Source organism: Rattus norvegicus, chromosome X, assembly GCF_036323735.1.
Source record: "Rattus norvegicus strain BN/NHsdMcwi chromosome X, GRCr8, whole genome shotgun sequence".
Lineage (NCBI taxonomy): Eukaryota > Metazoa > Chordata > Mammalia > Rodentia > Muridae > Rattus > Rattus norvegicus.
This window is the reverse complement of record NC_086039.1, coordinates 35,384,634-35,403,095: the sequence shown is the minus strand read 5'-3', so window position 1 is coordinate 35,403,095 and position 18,462 is coordinate 35,384,634. Positions and strand designations below refer to the sequence as shown.

General features: G+C 43.4%; 1 protein-coding gene and 1 pseudogene across 6 annotated transcripts in view; both read left to right on the top strand.

Moving 5' to 3' along the window:
- The window catches only part of Ctps2 (CTP synthase 2), a 140,848-nt gene that overhangs the window by 15,410 nt on the left and 106,976 nt on the right, over positions 1-18,462 (top strand). For all 6 annotated transcript variants that reach the window (NM_001034998.2, XM_006256900.3, XM_006256898.4 and 3 more), the window contains exons 5-7: positions 6,810-6,926; positions 7,064-7,147; positions 8,436-8,516. In NM_001034998.2, the coding sequence (NP_001030170.1) occupies positions 6,810-6,926; positions 7,064-7,147; positions 8,436-8,516 (282 nt within the window). The remainder of the gene's footprint in view (positions 1-6,809; positions 6,927-7,063; positions 7,148-8,435; positions 8,517-18,462) is intronic.
- On the top strand, positions 8,524-18,251 carry Odc1-ps2 (ornithine decarboxylase 1, pseudogene 2; annotated as a pseudogene).

Here is an 18,462-nt window from a genome sequence, read left to right as displayed (position 1 = left end):
GCCGGTGAACTTCTCGTGATCCTCCTGTCTCCACACCCCATGTCTTGTTAGGTCAGGTTACAGTTATAGACACGGGTGCTTCTGGGTCTGATTTTCACGTGGGCTCTGGGGATCTGAACTCAGGTTGTCAGGGCTTGCATAGCAAGTAGTTACCATGGAGTCACTTCCTTAACCCCAGGCTCCCCCCTTAAAAATGACATATACCCCTGGCCCCAAACTGCTCTATGTAGCTGAATTTCTGAACCCCCTGCCTTTACCTTCCAAGTGCTGTGATTGTAGGCATTCATCACCATCTTCAGCTTTATGCGGCACTAGGAATTGAAATCAGGCCTTCAGACTCTAGCAACTGAGCGGCATTCTTACTCCCTTCTCTAAGGTTTGGCTTATATTATTATTATTATTTTTGTGACTCAATGAGTTTATTGGTTCTGCTTAGGAATCCCAGGTGAGAATAAAAGGTGGCACCGCACACCTTCAATCCAGCGGTGCCACCTTCAATCCCAGCACTCAGGAGGCAGAGGCTGCTAGATCTCTGTGAGTTGATTGGCCAGCCTAGTCTATGTGGATAGTTTCAGGCTAGCTCTCTTCTGGTATGCAAGTGTACATACGGATTAAGTACTTATGTAAATAAATAAATAAATAAATAAATAAATATCTTTTTAGAAAAGGCTGGGTAATATCAAAGTAGCATCTTTCCCATAAATTCCCACCTAATTATCCTCTCTTGCAGTTAACCTTCTACCCCCCCCCCAGTCTGTACAAAACCATATATAGTACCAAACACTAATGTATACATCTTAATCATAAATACCTATCGTCTTAGGGTTTTACTGCTGGGAACAAACACCATGACCAAGGCAAGTCTTATAAGGACAGCATTTAATTGGGGCTGGCTCACAGGTTCAGAGGTTCAGTCCATTATCATCAAGGCGGGAGCAGGGCAGCATCAGCAGTCGGTGCAGCAGGAGCTGAAGGCTGCTGAGAGACTCCTGGCTTCCAGGCAGCTAGGATGAGGGTCTTGAAACTCAAACCCACAGTGACACGCCTACTCCAAAAGGGCCATACCTATGCCAATAGGGTCACAACTTCCAATAGTGCCACTCCCTGGGCCACGCATATACAAACTATTTTTTTCATTTGGGTTTGATTTTTTTAATATTTATTTAATTAATTAATTAATTTATTTATTTATTTATTATGTGTAATTACACTGTAGCTATCTTCAGACACACCAGAAGAGGGCATTGGATCTCATTACAGATGGTTGTGAGCCACCATGTCGTTGCTGGGATTTGAACTCAGGTTCTCTGGAAGAGCAGTCAGTGCTCTTAACTGCTGAGCCATCTCTCCAGCCAGTGGGTTTGATTTTTTGAGACAAAGTTTCATACTATAGTACAGGCTAGCCTGGGATTCATCGATTATGCAGCCTAGGCTTGCATATAACTCACAGCAGTCCTCATGCCTCGGCTTTCCAAGTGCTAGAATTATAGGAGTATGCCACCACTTCAGACTGTATAAGAGTTTAATTTATAAGTTGGGTATAATAAAAGCTTGAGAATAACAACAGACTAGAACAATTGGAACAGCACATTATAATGCAAGTTATTTAAACTTATGTGCTATCTACTTTCGAATTGTAAATTTAATAAACACAAACTTATGGTAAGAAGGAACTATCTCGAGGGTTCCTTCCGCACAGGGAGATAATGGTGACCTAGAGGGGAACTTCCGAGTGAGCTGATGCAGTACCACAATTGACCACATGAGGGCAGGAATGGATAACATTTAAAGTTGTGGTCACTTAAGCCTCTTTTTCCATTGAAAAGCACAAGAGGAAGCTGGGTTTGGGAGCTTATAATACAACACTCCAGAGGCTAGGGAAGGTGTTTGAAGCTAACCTGGGGTACATATCAAGCTTCGGTTCAGTCTGAGCTACAGACTTAGGCTGTTGGACCCCTGCAAACCCACAGACAAAACAGAAGATGGCTAGGGGTATATAGCTCATTAGTAGTATATTTGCTTAGCATATGTGAATCCTTGGATTATGGCCCCAGCACCACAAAAACACAAAGGACAGAATCCTTTAACATGTTGTTGTAAGGTTTGGTTTAAGTGCAGACTTTTTTTTTTCCAGACAAGAACATGTTATGTAGCGAGGGCTGGCGTGGAACTGGTATGCTGGCTTTGAACTCACAGAACTAACTCTGCCTGCCTCACTAGCCTCTGTCTTGAGCACTGAGATTAATGGAGATAGCCACGGTGCCTGGTCTGCCTTTTACATTTTACTTATTTTTGTGTGTGTTTGTGGTGTGTGTGTGTGTGTGCATGTATATTTGAATACCCATGGAAGCCAGGGGTCTACGTTGGTTATCTTTCTCAGTTGCTCACCACCTTATTGTTTGAGATAGGTTCTTAACTAGTTCATTGATTTGGTTAGACTGGCTGGCCAGCAAGTTCCAGGGATCTGCCTGGCTCCACCCAGCACCTTGTGGTCTGAACGCACGGGTTACAGACACATACTGCTGTGCCTGATTACATGTGCCCTGAGTCCAAACCCAAGTCCCCATGCTTACCTGGCAGTCACATTATTGACTGAACCACTGTCCCTGTTTGTATTTAGTAGGACAGCGTTTCTCCCTGCATTTCAAACTAACCTTGAATTTAGTATGTAATCCAGGTTAGCTTGAATTTACAGCCTATTTTCAGCCTCAGTCAGCCTCCCAAGCACTACTGAGATGACAGATGTGTGTCACCAAGCCTTCTTCCTCCTCTTCCTGCTGTTGATGCTGGTGCTGTTTCTCCTCTTCCTCCCTCTCCTCCTCCTTCTCTCCTTCCCTTTCTCTTTCCCTTCTTCCTTTCTTGCTTCCTTTCTTTCCTTTTGTTTTTAAAAGCAGGATCTTGGTATATCTAGCCTGGCTATTTTTCTTTCAGAGTTGTTTTTGTTTCATTTATTTTTTTATTCTGCTATCTTATGGTTAGTGAGAAATTACACCCTGCTACCTTTCTGATTCCATATGATTTCTTTTGTTAGTTTGAATTCTCATGTAGCCCAGGCTGTCCTTACACTTGCTATGTAGCTGAGATGACTTTGAACTTTTTATCCATTTGTCTTTCCCCAAGTAGGGATTCCAGGTGTGAGGCATCATACCCGGCTTTGTTTTTACAGAAATTCAAGGTCATCTTTGGCTATATTGTAAATTACAGGCCAGCCTGGGCTACATAAGATCCTGTTTTTTTTTTTAATAAACTGAGCTTTTTATGAGTATTTTCTCCCTACAATGTAGCCCTGACTGGTATTACAGGTCTATTCCATTAGTCCTGGCTGGGGTGTTTCTAGTTCTTCCCAACATTTTGCCTGTAGTATTGATCCTGTAGTAGATGCTCAAATTCTGGCAAATTTATTTTAAAATCTGTGGGATTGCCTTCAGGTTTTTAATCTATTTTTTAACCTTGAGTTGGTAAAGGTGAATTTGTATCAATCTAAAAGTGAAATGCTTTAAGTAACCTTATTAGAAGCACATTGTTGACATTGAATGGTTACACCATCAGGAATGTTTATTCAGGTACTAACATATCAGAAATTTTTATAATCATCATCATCATCATCATCATCATCATGATTACACCATCAGGAACGTTTATTCAGGTACTAACATATCAGAAATTTTTATAATCATCATCATCATCAGCAGCAGCAGCAGCATGCTTTAGTATTAGAAGGCTACTTAAATACATGTAGGTATGTGTTTGTAGTTGTATGTGGAGAGGGAGATGGAAAGAGAATTTGAAAATGCTCATTTTTTCTCAATCAATCCAACTACCCAAGAAGAAATAAGTGGCCACCACTCTTTCTTATCACAGGATTTGAGTATTTTGTTCTAACCAGAACCATTGGTAGAAGTGGTCCTTTTTACCTTTCTCTTCTGTAGTCTATGTTTTGGATAAATTTTTCTTTATTGCCTTCATTTTATTTATTGTGAACTTTCTATTTTCTATTTACTTACTGTGTGTGCATGTGCATACATGTCTCATAGTGTGTATGCCAGGGCATGCCTATATAAGTCAGAGGGAAAGTTGTGGGAGTCAGTTCTTTTAGGTCCTGGGGATTCAACATGGGTCATCAGGCTTGGTGGCAAGTGCCTTTACACACTGTGACACCTTGCCAGCCCTTAGAACTTTCTTTTTAAAAAAATATTTATTTTTAATGAGTACACTGTAGCTGTCAGACACACCAGAAGAGGACATTGGATCCCAGATGGTTGCGAGCCACCATGTGGTTGCTGGGAATTGAACTCAGGACTCCTGGAAGAGCAGTCAGTGCTCTTAACCACTGAGCCATCTCTCCAGCCCCAAGCTTTCCACTTGCTTATGAGTTCAGTGTTCCTGAGCCTCTCTTTTGTGGACCAGGAATTGCCTCACAAACCACACAAGCACCAATCTCAGTCAGACAGGGAGAGTTTATTGAGCATAAGTCCCAGGACCATGACCTGGATTCAGAAACTACTGGCTGGTTTTGTGAGTCAACTTGACACAAGCTGGAGTTATCACAGACAAAGGAACCTCAGTTGAGGAAATACCTCCATGAGACCCAGGTGTAAGGCATTTTCTCAGTTAGTGATCAAGATGGGAGGACCCATTGTGGGTGGTGCTGTCCCTGGGCTGGTAGTCTTGGGTTTTATGAGAAAGCTGAGAAAGCCGGGGGAAGCAATCTAGTTAGCAGCATCCCTCCATGGCCTCTGCATCAGCTCCTGCTTTCTGACCTGCTTGAGTTCCTGTCCTGACTTCCTTTGTTGATGGACAGCAATGTGGAAGTGTAAGCTGAATAAACCCTTTCCTCCCCAACTTGCCTCTTGGTCATAATGTTTGTGCAGGACTAGAAACCCTGACTAAGACAGGAACTCAACCTTGATCCTCCAGGGTTTTTAAGTCCCAAATCCACAAATATCTGTGCCAAGTTATTTACCAATTGGGATTTAGGGATAGGAACATGTCTTTGTTTTACACTTATCCTCTTTCCATTGGTTGGGGTTTTTAACTGTGGCAGGGGACTTGCCTTGTCTAATATTCATGTCCTAACTTGTCTACCAGGATGGGACTTGTCTAACATTACTGTCTAAACTTGCCAACCAGGATGTCAGTTATTCACATACATGTCTCTTTTTGCCAGGCAGGATGCCAGTTCCCACAAGGTCTTGGGAACTCAAACTCTACTTGACCATTACTCAAAATGGAAGTCTTATTCCAAATAGTTTCTTATATTGGTGCAGGTGTCTCTCTTATGTTGGGGCCTAGGGGCAGCTTATAAAGGCAAATACCGTAAAAGTTTATGCATAGGAGGAGAAAGTGCTGTTGGGTGGTTGGTTCGGTCCAAGCTTATTGTAGGTAACTGTAAGTTCTGTTGACTTCTATCATGATTGGTTTCTAAGGGCACAGAACATAACAGAATATGTAATCGGTCTTGGCATTAGAAAGTTCCTTAGCAACAGCAGAAACATATGAGAAAGTTTCCTTATAATGGAGGCTAGCCAGGGACCTAGGCCTTAGCATTTTACCCAGGCCTTAACATACAATGTAGGCCTTAATATTTTACTTAGGTCGTAATACTCTCCTTTTTTAATTTTTAAAATTTGTTTTATTTTTTAAATTGTGTGTGTGTGTGTGTGTGTGTGTGTGTGTGTGTGTGTGTGTGTGTGTGTGGTTTCCTGCATGTATGTCTGAACCATGCCTATGCGGTACCTTCAGAATCCAGAAGAGGGAAACCACTAGGACTGGAGTTGTGAACAGCCATGTGGGTGCTGTGAGTTGAACACAGGTCCTCCGGAAGAACAACCAGTGCTTTTTGTCTGTCCATCTCCTCAGCTTCTCTCTTTCTTCTTTTGAGACCTGGTCTCACTGAAATGCAAGCTGGCCTGGAACTCACAATGAAGTCCAGATAGGCCTCAAACTCAAGGCGATCCTACCTCAGCTTCTCTTTGTCACTGTACCTGGGTCTTGAACTTGGGATACTTCTGCCTCATTCTCCTCAGTGCTGGGATTAGAGAGATGTCTCACCAGTCCAGGCTGTTTTATTAATAGTTTAATTGAAGTGTAACTTAATATCATAAAACTTCATTCACTTTAAGTGTATAATTTAATGATTTCGAGCATTTATAGATTTGTGTTCTTGTAAAATATTAAACTTCAGTTCTTATCCTCAGTTTATTAAAATTATTTCTAATGCTGGGGATGGTGGTGCATACCTTTAATTACAGCACTCAGGAGGCAAAGGCAGGAAGATCTGAGTCCGAATCTAGCCTGGTTTACAGAGCAATGAGTTCCAGTACAACCAGGACCACACATAGAAACCTTATTTCAAAAAATCAAATGGAAACAAAACAAAACAAAATTATTTTTAAGCCATGTGAGGTGGCTCATGTTACATATTCAAGACTAGCTTGGGCTATGGTAGAAGTCCAGGCTACCCTGGGCTACCGTGTAAAACGCTCTCAAAAAGTAATTAATTACTTAATTTACTTGGTTGTTGTGGTGCATGCCTTTAATGGCAGCACTTTTGAGACAGAGGTAGGCAGATCTCTGTGACTTCGGCGACCATCCTGCTCTATAGAGGGAGTTCCAGGTCAGCTGGCACTGTATAGTCAGACCCTGTTGCAAAACAACAACAACAACAACAACAACAACAACAACAACAACAACAACAACAACAACAACAACAACAACAGATAACTTAAAGGAACAGGAAAATTCCGTTGACATGTGTTCTGTGGGAGGTGTTTGGTGATTTGTGTCTCATTTTTGTTTTTCACCCTTAGCTGGGAGGCACCATTGGAGACATCGAAGGGATGGCATTTGTGGAAGCATTCCGACAATTCCAGTTTAAAGCAAAGAGAGAGAATTTCTATAATATTCATGTCAGCCTTGTGCCACAGGTGGGTCTTTCCAGATAAGTACTAGGGTAGGAACTTTGGTCAATTTTCTTCTGAGATTTTATGGGTCCTACATTTGAAATCCAAGAGTCATGAATTAGATGTCCAGTGGTATTGATGGGGACTCATTTCTTTTTTAGCCCAGTGCTACTGGAGAACAAAAAACCAAGCCTACACAAAACAGTGTCCGTGCGCTGAGAGGGCTGGGCTTGTCTCCGGATCTGGTGAGTTAAACACAGTGGGGTAAGTTTGTCTTTAAGGGCCTCCATGTCACAAGCTAAAACACCCACTAACAACAGCTTATTTCCTTTTTTGGTTTTGGTTCTATGGATGGAGCCTAGAGCCTGGCACCCACTAAGCATGGAACTATACTCCTAGCACCTTAATATTTAACTACACATCTCAGTCATTTGTCCCTTTCAAATGGTTCCTATGACAGTCAACTTTTTTTTTGTATCTGGCAGCCAAGAAACGATTATTTCTTTATCCTTAAATTGGCTCCATTGGGGGCTGGGGATTTAGCTCAGTGGTAGAGCGCTTACCTAGGAAGCGCAAGGCCCTGGGTTCGGTCCCCAGCTCCGAAAAAAAGAACCAAAAAAAAAAAATTGGCTCCATTGGTAGCAGGCCAGATACAATCTCCTGTCATTTATAAGGTTCCCGGCTCATTCAGAGTAAATGTGATACCTTGGGATTTTCCTGTGACCCTTCGAGGACTGGCCATCTTTGCTCTGAGTTTTAGTCTGAGAAGCAGTGATATGTTCCTATAACAGGCAATCCAGTTACAGCCATCTGCTTGTCAGGGGGAGGTGAATAGGGGTGCATAAAGCAGCTGCTTATTTTTATAAATAAGAATTTGGGGTTGGGGATTTAGCTCAGTGGTAAAGCACTTGCCTAGCAAGCACAAGGCCCTGGGTTCGGTCCCCAGCTCTGGGGGAAAAAAAAGAATTTATTGCCAGCACTCTTGGTGCAGCAATCAGGAGGCAGAGGTGGGTGGGTTTCGGTCTCTGTGAGTTTCAGGCCAACCAGCTCTACAGAGCTAGTTCTAGGGCAGCCAGGGCTCCATGGAGAAACCCTGTCTTGCAAAACAAACAAACAAACAAAAGAAAGAATTTATGGACACACAGTTACTCATTCATTTATATATAGTCTGTAGGTGTTTTGGCACGGGTGATCAGGGCCCTTAGTGCCTTACCTGGAACGCTAAAATGTCTCGTCCTATGTAGCCCTGTAGTGGAAGTTTGTCAACTTCGATCCACCTCTTCTTCTGTTTAATAACATCCCTTTCCAGCTTTACCTGTACATTAGAGACATTGTGATGCTTTGAACTATTTCTGGTAGATTTTGGTTGAGACATGCTTTTGCTAGTGGTCAGACCAACATCTCACGGAACAGAGGAATGCCCACAGTGAACAAGTGCATTGTAGAAATAAATATGATGCATAATGTCTTTCTAACAATGAAGTTGATAAGGCCTCTTCCCATTTGCTGACTGTGCATAACTGGCTTCCACAGATTGTCTGCCGAAGTTCAACACCCATTGAGATGGCTGTGAAGGAGAAGATTTCTATGTTTTGTCACGTGAACCCTGAACAGGTTGGTGCTTGGTGCTCTTTACATTAATATCTCTCTCTCTCTCTCTCTCTCTCTCACACACACACACACACACACGTGTGTGTGTGTGTGTGTGTGTGTGTGTGTGTGTGTGTGTGTGTGTGTGTGTGTGTCTGAGAGTGCTTGAGGTCAGAGGACAACTTTGTGAATGGAATCCATTCTCTCCTATCTTTATGTTGATTCTAGAATTCAAAATCAGGTTATTCGGAAATGTGGCAAGTACCTTTACTCACTGAGCCACAGGGCCTCATATAGTCCAGGCTGACTTTTAATTCCAACGTCTACTACATCCAATGGGCCACCACCTGAAGCTCAGGGTGAGCTTTTGAGATCAGTGAAACTTGTAGTGAGAGAACTCTGCGCTACTTATAGCATTTTTTTCCGTCTTTTTTTTTTTTCTGGAATACTTACTCTTTTGTACCTGTTACAACTTAACATGCCTTAAACCACACAAGTATGCTGACATCATTCGGGCTATGTTTTCTTTTTTAAAAACATTTCATTACTTTCTTTTTTTAAAAGCAGAATTATTTATTTATGTATACAGTGTTCTGCCTGCATGTATGCCTGCAGGCCAGAAGAGGGCACTGGATCTCATTATAGATGATTGTGAGGCACCATGTACTGGCTGGCAATTGAACTCAGGGCTTCTAGAAGAGCAGCCAGTGCTCTTAACCTCTGAGCCAGCCCTCAAACAATGTTTTCTGATAATATAAGTGGTCAAGCTGATTTCCTTGCTCCAGAAATTACCGTAATGTAGGCTCTGGCCCTCTGTTCTGCAGGACTTCCAACCTGAGTATTTAGACATTTACATTACCTTTTTCTCTCTAGCTCTTGTTCCCAAAAAGCCTAAGGTATGAGGGGTTGCAGTTGGCCCGAGTTTATAGAATGGTGTGAATGGAGCTCAGGACCAGGGTGAGGCTTGCTAGGAACCCTTCGTGTGAGCTCTGAGTTCTCTAAAGTCTCATAGCTCCTTAATGGGGTATCTATGCTTAAGTAGTGAGCTGATAGCCCCTGCTTCAGACTTCCAACTTTGAATGGTTTGAGAAGAAAGGACTTTTGTCTGTCTGTCTGTCTCCCCCCCCATCTCTGTGTGTATGTTCTCTTAATTTCTCAGCCACTTTGTTCTGGCCCAGTTGCCTTGTGTACCCTTCCTCTTGGTAGACAGTGCTTTGCATGTGGATTAAGCAAATACAGCCTCGTTTCCAGAACAGAAAGAGATCGAGCAGTTTACATTGGCTCGCTGAGAGCTCGGAGAAGGAAGGTAGAGTTCCAGATGTGGCCACTGGAGCCGAAGGGCTGTAACAGTGATCCAGGTCTTTTATTTAAGATTTATCCCTATTTTAAGTTGTATGTATGTGTGCACAAGTGAGCACAGGTGTGGTTGTCGGTTGTGGGTGTCACATCTCCCAGAACTGGAGTTACAAGTGGTTTCGAGCCATCTGATGTCTGAATTGAACTCAGGTCCTCTGTAACAGCTCATGTACTGTTAACTGCTGAGCTGTCTCTTCAGCCCCAGTGATCCACTCTTGTTTTGCTTTTGTGTTTCTTTGAGACAAGGTTTCTTGGAGCTCAGGCTGGTCTCAAACTCCTTTTGTAACAGAGGATGACTTTGAGCTCCTGATCCTCCTGTTGCTGCCTCTCATGGTGTGTCCCAGCTTTGCAATGCTGGATGAGTAAATAACTCTGTGCTTTCTACTTGTGGAAGTTGCATAGAAGTGTAGTGTTTTTTTTATGTGTATGAATGCATGTTTACATGCATGTATGTATACCATATGTATGCCTATTGCCCAGAATGGCCAGAAGAGGGTTTGAGGTCTTTTGAGACTGGAGTTACAGATATTTGTGAGCTTTCATTCAGGTCCTAGGAACCAAATTTGGTTCCTCTGGAAGAGCAACAGCTGTTGAGGTTTTTGTTTGTTTGTTTGTTTGTTTGTTTTTTTGAGACAAAGTAATCTGTAGTCTAAAGTAGGCTAGCCTCAATCTCATGATCCTTCTGCCCCAGCCTCTGAATGCCGAGCTAACAGCTAACAGGTGAATGACAACATGCTTGGCCTGGGATTTAGGTAAGATATTCTGTCTATCTGTCGGTCTGTCTGTCTGTCTCTTTCCGAGAATGGTTGTCATGGACTCAAACTCTGATTCTCTTGCCTCTACCTCACAAGTGCTGAAATTAATAGAGATCCACCACTCTGCCTGACACTTTTGGGTGGGTGTGTGGGTGGGGCTGGTGCCGTTAGGAAATCCTCCAACATCGAGCTCCTCCTTCCCCCAAGATTTAGCTTTGATTAGTAACTGGAATGAAGCCAAATATTGATGACATCTTGCCACTCAGAACTGCCCTGGTACATGCACAGTGATCACTATAGTCTGAATAGCAATATTCAAACACATGAGGAACTCTTTGACTTTATAGCTGTGGGGTTGGGAAGAGTGGACCCAGAGTTGGCATTCATTTAACATTTGGCAGATCCGTAAACGCCTACAAGGAACCTCTCTCATGCTCTTGAGAGTGAGTTAGAAAGGCATTAGCTTAAGTGAAAAACACCCACAGCTTACAGGTAGTCTTTAATAGGTGTGATTAATTTCCCTCTAGTCAGTGTGCCCTTGTAAACTTACCCAAGAGAAGGGACCAGGTAGCAAGGTGGCAGACATCAGGTGAAAGCAAGTCTAGCAGCAGGGACAGAATTCTCATACCCACCTGTACAACACAAGGCTCATCTCAGCTCTGTGCTTCCGAGGCCACACTGAGGAATACATGCAAGCCAGCTATGTATATTATTACTTAAAAAATTATTGTGAGATGGAGTTTTATGTGTCCCTGACTGGTCTCCACCTTATTACATAGAGGAGGGTGACCTTGAGTTTCTGATCTTTTTGCCTTAAGATCCCCCAAATGCTGGCATTTCACCCAGCTTTCAAATTTTTTTTTAAATTAGGTTTGTGCTTCAAAGTGTGTGTTGGGTGTACTTGTGCCATGGTGCCCGTGTGGAGGCGCCACCTGAGGTCCACCTGGCTTGGGGCTAAGTTCCTTTCCCAAGTACACACACACATACACGTGCACATGCACACACGTCTCATGTAGCTAAGACTGACATTGAGTTCTTGATCCTCTTGCCTCCCCTTGCAAGTGTGTGAATTACATGCTTGTACCATGTTCTGACACTGATTACCCAGAGTATCGAACTCCCACAGACTTAAGGGCCCAATCCCTTTCAAGACTACCCTTCACCTCAGATGTTGCTGTAAAAGTATAAAAAATGCTGTCTTTTAACCCTCACTTGATCTGGCACCGTAGTGCCCTAAGATATCTGGTGGATATCCTCATCTCAGTCAGTAAACTGTCTCACCTGATCTGCTCCATCCCATATCACACTGCCAATGGCTTCTCTCTGAGCCTGGCAACAATCTTTCTACTCATCTAGTTCCCAAGGCAGGTTGCCACCATGTCAGAAATATACATCCCAATTCCATGGCGGCCCAGTGTCTCCAGCCACTACATACTCTCTTGGACTTAAGTTGCCACATGAAAGAACACACAACACAATAACCTCTGATCTAATTGATAAGATATAATTGCCCACCTAAACATACAAAGCCCTGTACACATCCATCCCTTAAGAACATTCATAACAACCTGTAAATGTGCAGAGAGGAATCTTAACGTCTGCCTCCATGATGCTTCTTCTGCCTCCTCCAGTCTGCTTCTCTCTCTAAAACTTTTCTTCCACCCATCCTTCCTTCTCGTCCAATGACAGGCCTCATTCTATCTTGTGCCTTCACCTGTATGACATCCTACACTCAGATACCTGTTATAAGTTTCCAGTGCCCTTGAGGCACCACCCATGTTACTGCCAGCTGGCTACAGTTTTGGAGTTTGCATAGTCTTCTAGAATTTGATTTTTTTTTAAAAGATTTATTTATTTATTTTATATGATGACACTGTCGCTGTCTTCAGACACACCAGAAGAGGGCATCAGATCTCATTACAGATGGTTGTGAGCCACCATGGGTTGCTGGGATTTGAACTCAGGACCTCTGGATGAGCAGTCAGTGCTCTTAACCGCTGAGCCATTTCTCCAGCCCCTAGAATTTGATATTTATTACATGACTCAGCTAAGTGCTCTGTGGTCAAGTCCTACTTTATTATAAGGGCAGCACATAGTCTGGGAGAGTTCTAAGTCAGGGAGCTTCTGTTCTTGTTGGCTCAGGGTGTCTCCCTCCTCATAGCTGTCTAGCCAATAAGTGGGAAGTTCCCTTGAGCCTTGCTTTCCAGTTTTTTTCATAGTTTTATGTGTGTGTGTGTGTGTGTGTGTGTGTGTGTGTGTGTGTGTGTGTGTGTGTGTGTGTGTGTGTTGAGTATGCCACGGTATGTGTGCGGTCAGAGAACCTCTCTTTCCACCATGTGGATTCCAAGTATTGAACGATTCAACTCAGGTTATCAGGCTTGGTAACTTTAATTGCTGAGATACCCCCCTGGTTCCCCCTTTCTGGCTGTTTTAAAACAGGCATCTATATAATGGATAACTGGCCTTTATCCTTTTGCTTCTGCCTCCCAAATGCTGGGATTAGAAATTTGTGCCACCCTGTTCTCTAGAGGTATTTAAAAAACCAAAACCAAAACCCAAATAAGCCAAGCAGGGTCTCATTAACTCTGGCTGTCCTTGAACCAGACCAGACCCTGTGTGCTGGGACTAAAAGTCTATGGCACCACACCTGGCTTCTCCATATGTTGGACTTCTCTTATATGTTGGACTGTTTTGTTTGCATGTACACATGTGTACCATGTCTGTGCCTGGTCCCTCAGATACCCTTGGACTACAGTTACATGATGGTTATGAGCTGCCACAGGGATGCTGGGAATTCTCCATAGTTTTGACTGGAATATTTGTATGGTTAGTGGACTATTTGGCCAAACGTTTGAGCTCAGTCCCCAGCCTCCTTCCCCTCCTCAGATTTTAGTTGGCTGTCTTCTAATCACTTGCTTGGTTTTTTTTTGTGATTATTTGGAAGCTTCCCCAGGACCACTAAGAATCATATCAGTTACATTACAAAGACACATATATACACAATAAATCAATGTTATACAAGGTTTTTCTCTCTTTAAAGAAAGAAAGAAGGTCAGTCCCTGCAGTCACGGCCACCACCGGCTACCCTCAGCTAGCAGCTTGGCACCACCTCGGGTCGGTGTCTGCTGAGGGCTCAAAGAGGCTGACAGGGCAACCTGCGCTCCTCCAGGTTCAGCAGTGGTATCTCCATGGATCCAGCTGGATGCACCACTATTCTGTGTTTCCACTGCTCCAAGGAGACAGCATTCAGAGTTCTTGGATAAGGTAGCCTTCTGAGAGCTGGCAATAAATTGATTCCATCTCTAGGTTTTCTATAAGCAGGTTGAGAACCATGAGAAGCTTTACCAAGGAAGAGTTTGACTGCCATAGCCTTGATGAAGGCTTTACTACTAAGGACATTCTGGACCAAAAGATCAATGAAGTTTTTTCCTCTGACGATAAGGATGCTTTCTATGTTTCGGACCTCAGAGACATTCTAAAGTAGCATCTGAGGTGGCTAAAAGCTCTTCCCTGGGTTACTCCCTTTTACCCACTCAGGTGTAATGACAGCAGAGCCATAGTGAGCACCCTGGCTGCCATGCAAGACTGAAATGCAGTTGGGTCAGGGACTTGGGGCGCCTCCAGAGAGGATTATCTATGCAAATCCTTGTAAACAAGTGTCTCAAATCAAGTATGCTGCCAGGAATGGAGTCCAGATGAGGACTTTGACAGTGAAATTGAATTGATAAAAGTTGCCAGAGCACATCCAGAGGCAAATTTGGTTTTGCTGATTGATGATGATTCCAAACCAGTTTGTCATCTCGGGGTTAAGTTTGGTGCCACACTCAAAACCAGCAGGCTTCTCTTGGAATGGGCAAAAGAGCTAAATATTGATGTCACTGGTGTCAGCTTCCCTGTGGGCAGTGGATGTACTGACCCTGAGACCTTTGGGCAGGCAGTGTCAGGTGCCCGCTGTGTCTTTGACATGGGAACAGAAGTTGGTTTCAGCATGTGTCTGCTTGATATTGGTGGTGGCTGTCCTGGATCTGAAGATCCAAAGTTTCAATCTGAAGGGATCACAGTGTAATCAACCCAGCTCTGAACTAGTGTTTCCCATCAGACTGTGGAGTGAGAACCATAGCTGAGTCAGGCAGATACTCTGTCTCCTTAGCTTTCACACTTGCAGTGAATACCATGTGCAAGGAACAGCCCGACTCTGATGATAAAGACGAGTCAATGAGCAAACCTTCATGTATTATATGAATGGTGGCGTGTATGGATCATTTAACTACATTCCTTACGATCATGTACATGTGAAGGCCCTGCTGTAGAAGAGATCCAAGCCAGATGAGAAGTATTACTCAGCCAGCATCCGGGGACCAACATGTGATCAGATCGTTGAACGCTGTAACCTGACTGAAATGCCTGTGGGTGATTGGATGCTGTTTGAGAACATGGGTGCACACACTGTTGCTGCTGCTTCTACTTTCAATGGGTTCCAGAAGCCAAACATCTACTATGTAAAGTCACGGTCAATGTGGCAACTCATGAAGCAGATCTAGAGCCATGGCTTCCCGCTGGAAGTGGAAGAGCAGGATATTGGCACTCTGCCCATGTCTTGTGCCCAAGAGAGCAGAATGGACTATCACCCTGCAGCTTGTGCTTCTGCTAGTATCAATGTGTAGCAGCCATTTTTTGTAGCTCTTACCTGCAAGTTTAGCTTGAATTAAGGCATTTGGGGAGACCATATAACTTTATTACTGCTAATTTGGAATGCCTTTGTAAGAGTAGGGTTGGCATCAATGCAGTATGAAAGGCTAGGAGATGGGGGTCACACTTACTGTGTTCCTATGGAAACTGAATATTTGTTTTATACGGATTTTCATTTACTTCTCAGACCTGATACTTGCCCCCTAGCTGCTGAGCAAGCTTTTGTAGCTTGAACATTGGCAGAATGGCCAAAAGCTTAGGTTGGGACCCATTTTGAAGTATCTTGAAATAATAAAAAAGAAAGAATATGGGCTGGAGAGATGGCTCAGCACCTAAAAGCATTTGTTGCTTTTTCAGAGGATCTGGGTTTGTTTTTCAGCATCCACAAGGGAGCTCACAATCATCACCATGGTGTTTTGAATCAGAAAAGCCCACCACTACACATAGCAAAAGGCTTGGAGGGTTATTTTTTTGAAGCTTTGTGCCACTAGCTGGGGACTAAGACCAGGTACTAAGATCAGGTACCGCCCTCTCTCATGATTTGTAAGGGATTGGTGGTTCTAGGACTTCATAGGAAGATCAGATTTCTTCAGTGCTCAAGTCCCTGAAAGAAAATGGTGCAGGGCTGGGTGCTTGCTGCTAAGCCTCACAACCTGAGTTCCCATTCCCATGACAGATAATAGTGGAAGGAAAAGAATCAACTCAGTAAGTTGTCCTCTGATCTCCACATACATGTACTTTCTCTGCCTCTATGTCTCTGTTTCTCTTTCTCCCAAGAAATGTAAAATACAAAACAAAACAGTGTAGTACTTGTATATAACCTGTGACCTCCTTGTGATTACTGTATGTATCTTTATGACTTCTACCCAGGACAACATCAAAAGGATATAAACAGTTATATGGTATTGTCTAGGGAAAAGTGTATGGATATGTTCATTACAGGTTTGTTGTTCCCTGAATGGTTTTGATCCCCATTTGGTTAAATCTATCAATGTGAAACTGACACACACACACACACATATATATATGTATATATATGTGTATATGTGTGTACATATGTATATATATAAACATTATTCGATCTCTTGTATATATGTACATATATAATATATACTATTTTATGTCTTATATTTTATTATACCATCATATCTATCCTCTCAGGATATAATAATGAATTCAGAGTTTTATAATTGAACTAATCTTGTGCTAATTCTGATCTCGTTTAGATTACTAGGGTATTTTTCTTCTTATATTGCTATTTTTGGCGGTGGGGTGGGGAGGCAGATCTTTTGAGACACAGTTTCTCTGTGTAGTCCTGGCTATCCTGGAACTTGCTCTATAGATCAGGCTGGACATGAGTTCAGAGATCTGCCTGCCTCTACCCTCAAGTGCTTGGATTAAAGGTGTGCACCACCACCACCCTGCCTGCTCTCTCTCTCTCTCTCTCTCTCTCTCTCTCTCTCTCTCTCTCTCTCTCTCTCTCCCTCTCTCCCTCTCTCCCTCTCTCCCTCTCTCCCTCTCTCCCTCTCTCCCTCTCTCCCTCTCCCTCTCCCTCTCCCTCTCCCTCTCCCTCTCCCTCCCTCCCTTCCTTCCTTTTTTTAGATTTATTTTTTGTGTGTTTTGCATAGAGTGCAGAGGTCAGAAGAGGTAGTCAGATCCCCTGAAACTAGGGTTAATGGTTGCTTTATTCACTGTTCTATTGCTGGAAAAAGGTATCATGATCAAGGGAATTCTAATAATCTAAAAGATTTAATTTGGGGTTTTCTTTCAGTTTTAGAAGTTTAATCTGTTATCATCATGGTGAGGAGCATGGTGGCATGCAGACAAGTACCAGAGCAGTAGCTGAGAGGACCCTGATCCATGGAAGGGGGGAGACAGACAGACAGACAGACAGACAGACAGACAGACAGAGACACCAGGTCCTGGCATGGGCTTTTGAAACCTCAAAAGCCATTTTTTTGGGAGGTTAAGGCAGAAGGAATTGAAGCAGTTAGTCACATCCCATGCGCACTCAAGAGTAGGGGGAAATGTAGTAATACACATGTACCTACTGTTCAGCTCACTTTCTCTTGTATCCAAACCCAGAGAAGCGTGCCACCCAGTTTTTTTTTTTATTAACTTGAGTATTTCTTATTTACATTTCAAATGTTATTCCCTTTCCCAGTTTCCAGGCCAACATCCCCCTAATCCCTCCCCCTCCCCTTCTTTTTGGGTGTTCCCCTCCCCATCCTCCCCCCATTACCACCCTCTCCCCAACAATCACGTTCACTGGGGGTTCAGTCTTAGCAGGACCCAGGGCTTCCCCTTCCACTGGTGCTCTTACTAGGCTGTTCATTGCTATCTATGAGGTCAGAGTCCAGGGTCAGTCCATGTATAGTCTTTAGGTAGTGGCTTAGTCCCTGGAAGCTCTGGTTGGTTGGCATTGTTGTTCATATGGGGTCTCGAGCCCCTTCAAGCTCTTCCAGTTCTTTCTCTGATTCCTTCAACGGGAGTCCTGTTCTCAGTTCCGTGGTTTGCTGCTGGCATTCGCCTCTGTATTTGCTGTATTCTGGCTGTGTCTCTCAGGAGAGATCTACATCCGGCTCCTGTCGGTCTGCACTTCTTTGCTTCATCCATCTTGTCTAATTGGGTGGCTGTGTATGTATGGGCCACATGTGGGGCAGGCTCTGAATGGGTGTTCCTTTAGTCTCTGTTTTAATCTTTGCCTCTCTATTCCCTGCCAAGGGTATTCTTGTTCCCCTTTTAAAGAAGGAGTGAAGTATTCACATTTTGACCATCCGTCTTGAGTTTCATGTGTTCTATGCATCTAGGGTAATTCTTTTTTTTTTTTTATTAACTTGAGTATTTCTTTTTTTTTTTATTAACTTGAGTATTTCTTATATACATTTCGAGTGTTATTCCCTTTCCCGGTTTCCGGGCAAACATCCCCCTCCCCCCTCCCCTTCCTTATGGGTGTTCCCCTCCCAACCCTCCCCCCATTGCTGCCCTCCCCCCATAGACTAGTTCACTGGGGGTTCAGTCTTAGCAGGACCCAGGGCTTCCCCTTCCACTGGTGCTCTTACTAGGATATTCATTGCTACCTATGGGGTCAGAGTCCAGGGTCAGTCCATGTATAGTCTTTAGGTAGTGGCTTAGTCCCTGGAAGCTCTGGTTGCTTGGCATTGTTGTTC